Below are 5,621 nucleotides of genomic sequence, written 5' to 3'. Positions count from 1 at the left end.
ATTAAGAATAGTCATTGCGAAAGGTGATATGACCATATTTTTCTTAACTGCCTTAAACCAAGGAAGCATAAGAATAGTCATCGAGAGATGCGATAGAGACGCTCTTTTGTTTTTTCCAAATAATGAATGTAGAGATCGGATTGAAGACTTACAAAGTTGATTAATATTATACCTACCGAGGTAGTATAAAGGAACTCGCATACTGGGATCATTCAATAGCAATATTATTGTCAATTACTTGATGAAAGTTTAACTAGAAAAAGGAAAAGAACAAAAAAAAAATAAAAAAACAAACAAATGCAATGTCAGAATGAGGAAATTATTCTGCGAAAACCTACATGAAATTCATCATTCAAAGCATTAAATCTTTCATTGGAACTTGGAAGAATGAAAAGAATTGCAGTGTTAATACATGTTGAGCCAAACACAAAAAAACACCACTCGAACTCTTCAACTTCCTGGCCTGTGGTTTTTCCCTAACAACTTCCTCAGTGCTTTGCATCTTCTTCTTCACAAAACTTTGAATACTGGTCTGGGTCCATCAAGGATGTGATCTCGTCGGGGTTGGTCAACTCCACCTTTATGATCCATCCATCTTGATACGGGCTTCCGTTAACCTAAATATTAGGGGAAAAAATGAATAAGTCACATAAAATATGACAATGAACTAGAAAATGTAAAGATGAAACTTGAAATTTGAATAAGGATAAGATTCAGCTAAAAGTCCCCGGGAGTATAACAGAATAGTCTCGAGCAATGAAAGTAATCCATTGAGTCTCACCAATTAATTCTAACTCCCAATAAGGAAACTTACAAGACAGTATTACCTATCACTCTTAACTAAAAGGGCATGATAATGAGTTTCAGAAATTACAACACAAGAAATAAAAGTTGCCACTGTTAAGGGATTATTCCCAGCTTCCGGTAGGACATGGATTTTTTGACCTGAAATATCTTTCCTTCCTCCTGCACTCCCTAGTATTTTAGTAGGTATCAAAGCCAAAGATGGTTAATAGCACGCCTATTTCTATCATGACAGAAGGCTCCGCAACATGCTGAAGAGCTTTCAGATCTCACCCTAAAATGCCTATTCCACTAGACTGTAGTATATAAAAAGAATTAGAATAAACTTTGATCGGTTGGTAGAGAGACCTCAGGTCCTGTGTGCCCCAGAAGAAAACAGAAGTTCACAACAAAGTTCAACAAGTCAACACTAGCTTCTAAACCATCAGGAGACAGTTGCAAATAGAGGAATTCTTTAAGTTACTCTGTTCTCTAAAGAATCTACCCACCAAAACTTTACAACTTATTCAAGGTAACTCAGATATTCCACTAGCTTATGATATCTTTCCTGACAAAAATGATGACATTGTTTCGATCTGGATCTTGTAATATTTTCAGACACAGAAAATATCCTAGAGTTTTACTGAAGCTTGTGAGTCTAGAGGGGATAGATAACAAAGTTCATTAACTTAAGAAATGCCTTCTTCGAGCATCATTATGAAGTTTTTTGAACTTTTAGCTGATTATGCACATGCCATTCGGCTGTTTAGTAGCCAGCATATAAAGTTATAGTATTGTATAGTGGGCAAGATAAAAAGTTCATGAACTTTCAATAGTACCAGTTTCCAAAAAAAAAAAAAGGATAAAAAGTTCATGAAGTGACAGACAAATGTGTTGAGAAAGAATCTTGAAAGATCAATACTGAATCTACATTAACTGATGCCTCAGACAGATCTTTAGAATTCCGAAGGGAGCTAATGTTTGCATATTAAAAAGCCTTGTGATTTGGCATGCCAGCAGTCCAGCAGAATATGAACCTGTCCTTTTCTTTTTCTTTTTCTTCTTCATTACATCTTTCTTATTGTTCTTTTTTTGCTTCCCAGTACCATATACTAGAGAAATGCATGACGAACTACTTGCATCGACGTTGCTTTGATAGCAATGACATATTCACCATGCGCAAAAAATTGTAGTACATTATTGATTAATGATTGTTTAGGAGTCTCAAGATAATTATACTGCGACTCAGCCGTGGATTATGTGTAATAGTTCGCCCTGCTTTTTAGTAGTTTACTTATCCTTTTTTTTTTTTTTAGTAGTTCCTCATGTTTTAACTACTACCCCCTCCGTCCCCCTCCGTTCCAATTTATGTGAAGGTATTTGATTGGGCACGAAGTTTAAGAATGAAAGAAAGACTTTTGAAACTTGTGGTCTAAAACAAGCAACAGATACTTGTGTGGCTGTAAATCATTTCATTAAGGATAAAATGGAAAGTTGAAAGTTAAATTGTTACTAAATATAAAAAGGCGTCATTATTTTTAGGGCTGACCAAAAAGGAAAGAATATCCCATAAATTGGGACGGAGGGAGTGACTTGAAGCATATTCCCTAAAGTAAACACCGACGACCCACTCAACCACGACATTTGCAAGAATACAGTTTAGCATTTTACTTCAAGCTATAAGGCTATACATCATTGAGAAGAAAACAAAATAGAGAGCTAGGATACTGACCAGATCAGGAGAGTCCTTGAGTTTCTCATTAACTTGCACCACCTTTCCTGAAACGGGAGAATTGATATCACTGGTGGCCTTGACACTTTCAACAGCCCCAAAACCGCCAGATTGAGTAACAGAAGCCCCCACTTCAGGTAATTCAACATACACAACATCACCCAAATGATCCTGAGCATGATCAGTGATGCCTATTGTCGCTGAGCTACCATCAACTTTGACCCATTCATGAGAGTCTGCATACTTTAAATCCTTCACAACTGCAAAGAATTAAATACAAACCATCAATACATTGGTGGATCATATTCTAACAATACTTCACATGTTTGTTCTCCTTTGTTTTCTTTATCTTTTTATCCGAGGAGAGAGACAGAGAGAGGTTTTATCATATGGGTTAGTAAATATTTCTTCCAGTTCACTGCCCTTTTTGCAGAAGGAGACATTACGGCTTGCACCCAATATACAACCCTCCAGAGTTTTATCCTACATATTTTTCTAGACTTGCATGCTCCAAAAATAAACACTTGTTCAAGTATACCACTAAGTCAAAGAGACCGCACGTATCATGGTAAAAACCAATCATCACATGGAATTTCATCTCTAAGTTTGGTATACAAATTGAGGAAATGGACAGATAAGTTGCCATAAAGTGCAAGAGGGAAAATCCAATATATCACTTTATATTACATCACCATTCAGGGAATAACAAAATTCAAATTAGATTGAACAGCTACAATCTATTTACATCTGTCTTCATTTTTAACTGAAAGACTATGGAATGATTCCCATTAGATTCACTTTCGAATAAGCCTTTGTTGTTACCATACAACTTGCAACGACCAAGCTCAAGAACAAAATGTTAATTAAATGTGAAGAGGGGATGTAAAAGTCCATAAATACTTTGGCAGCAATTAACTCAGCACCATACTTAGACCTGTTAACTCTACCCAGATGATAGACCCAAACAAACACAGCTAAAGGAGTACCATATTCTTTGCATTTATAAGCATCTGAAAACATAATCTCTGAAAACATAATCTACTGCACTGATAGAATGCCTTCGGTTTTAGAGCTTTTAGATAGAAGATATTAGAAAAAACAAGTAAATCTGATTCTGAGTAGTTTCTTTACTTACAGGACAAGATATTCACACAGTTTCTGCAAATCCCTTACAAAATATGCAAAATTGTCACAAGTTTGGTTGAGAAGTCATTGCAACAAGAAAGAATGACAACTAAAATGGACCATTTTTTAATAGGCATTATAATAGACACAGCTTTTAACTTCTCTTTTGGTAGAATTCATGGGAGGATTTGACTTAAAAACACAACAAGTTGGACTAAAGAAGTATAGCCATGGATAAATTCATCAGCGAAATTATCGTTATGAATCTGATTTAACAAGTTACTATCATTCTCTATAACTTAATCATTTCTAACTAATCCGGATTTCAGAGCTCAACCATTAAATTTTGAGAAGTGCCAGTGCTGACATCCATATTTCAGTATCTATGTCAAAGTAATTAACAACGATTGCAAATACCATTTCATTTCATTTTTAGTCTTGATGATAACTAACTCCACACACAAGGGTGTGGCCTAATGGTTAATGAATAGGTGTAAACCTCGAGACAAAGGTTCAGATCCTAGCAGAAACAAAAACATTAGGTTATATCTTCACATTTAAGTCTTGCTATGCAAAGTTACCCCGCACCTATGTTGGTGGGAGATACCAGGTGTCCACTGGAATACTCAATGTGCACCAAAGCTGGTACGGACTTATCCAAAAAAAGAAAAAAGACAAGATAACTGATCCAATATACATAGATCTCACATACGTATAACATAAATCCGAATTCGTGGCGGGACGTCCCACAGTGGGGGGGGCTAACAGATGTGACTCTGTACCCAGGGGACTGGAACACAGCTTTTAACAACAAATAGCAGTAACATGATTTGCCCATCAACATCTACATATACAAACAAACAATGCCCCGTCATAATCTTGATATACTCCCATTACAAAGGTGGCAGAATGTAAAATCAAGAAAGCAGTATCTTCTATTGATCTAAATAAACAGAAAAAAAACACACACACAACCTACTTCCCAAAATGGGGTCTTTAATCTACAGAATGACAGATCAAGCAATTTCTAGCGTAACAAATGCATGATTCACATTCACATAACCCAATACAAAACAAGAAAAAAAAAATGAAACCACAACTATGTCCATATATATATTACCAGTAGCAAATGCTCTGTGAAATGTTGAGACCTTAAGATATGAAGCAGCCTTTGAAGCCCACAATTTGGTTGCCATCTTAGTAGTTGAAGTGTTCCTCTCTATGTGTTTGCCACTCTTTTGCTAGGCTAAAAAGCTATAAAAAAGATTATGGAAAAAGCTGGAGGCCATAAATAGCAATGATTAAATACATAAATAATGAGTGAGAAAATTTAGCTAGGGAGTTGGTGGGGTGGATGTGTCAACAAAACCAATAAGCAAGAGTTGGTGAGTGACGGAGTGTTGTTTGGAAGGTGATTGATTCCATGGGGAGGGTCTCATGTTAGCTTCTTTGTTTCTTAGCTTTGACTTTTGACTTCTTCTTTTTTACGTTGGCTCATTTGTTTTTATTAAAATTAAGAATTAATAAAGCACTTGAATATATAAAATTTATCTTTATTTAAATAAAATAATTATTAAATTTAATAATGTATCAGTAAAATATTTTTAAAAAAATTTATATGGCAGTTGGCGGTAATAATGACTAGCAATGATAGTTGTGGGTGTCCATTAGAGATAGCGTTGGCTGATTGGGTGGTTGTTGGTTGTAGCTCGTGTTATAGGCTTATCAGAATATTTGTAAAAAAATGACTGAACCTAACCGAACTAATTTAGATTTTTTAAATAAAATCGTAGGCAAAATATTTTAGGACCTTCCTAAATTTGGTGCGGGTTATTTAGTTCACACCTGAATTTTGCCTAGTCCTAATTATCCCCAAACTTGCATTCCCCAGCCTTGACCCCTTCAAAGTGTCACCTAGCTATTCATTCAACTAACGGAAAAGGGCCTAAAATACCCTCGAACTATTAGAATTGGTGCAAAA

The 5,621-nt window shown here is 35.5% G+C and overlaps 1 protein-coding gene across 1 annotated transcript; it reads right to left on the bottom strand.

Annotated features, from left to right (window-relative positions):
* Positions 1–203: 203 nt before the first annotated feature.
* On the bottom strand, positions 204–5,036 carry LOC132050160 (glycine cleavage system H protein 2, mitochondrial-like). Its single transcript, XM_059441250.1, has 3 exons — positions 4,761–5,036; positions 2,516–2,775; positions 204–617 (listed from the first exon to the last, which is right to left on the bottom strand). Exons 1-3 carry the CDS (start codon positions 4,834–4,836, stop codon positions 489–491), a joined length of 465 nt encoding a protein of 154 aa, XP_059297233.1. The 5' UTR covers positions 4,837–5,036; the 3' UTR covers positions 204–488.
* Positions 5,037–5,621: the final 585 nt, after the last annotated feature.

The sequence above is a fragment of the Lycium ferocissimum genome, chromosome 3 (genome assembly GCF_029784015.1).
Source record: "Lycium ferocissimum isolate CSIRO_LF1 chromosome 3, AGI_CSIRO_Lferr_CH_V1, whole genome shotgun sequence".
Classification (NCBI taxonomy): Eukaryota; Viridiplantae; Streptophyta; class Magnoliopsida; order Solanales; family Solanaceae; genus Lycium; species Lycium ferocissimum.
This window is presented reverse-complemented; position numbering and strand designations above follow the sequence as displayed.

Coding starts and splice junctions, on each gene's coding strand:
- LOC132050160 (XM_059441250.1), bottom strand. CDS start 4,836: ATGGCAACCAAATTGTGGGCTTCAAAGGCTGCTTCATATCTTAAGGTC. Junction 2,776..4,760: donor TCACAGAGCATTTGCTACTG/GTAATATATATA, acceptor AATTCTTTGCAG/TTGTGAAGGATTTAAAGTAT. Junction 618..2,515: donor TCAAGGACTCTCCTGATCTG/GTCAGTATCCTA, acceptor CCTAATATTTAG/GTTAACGGAAGCCCGTATCA.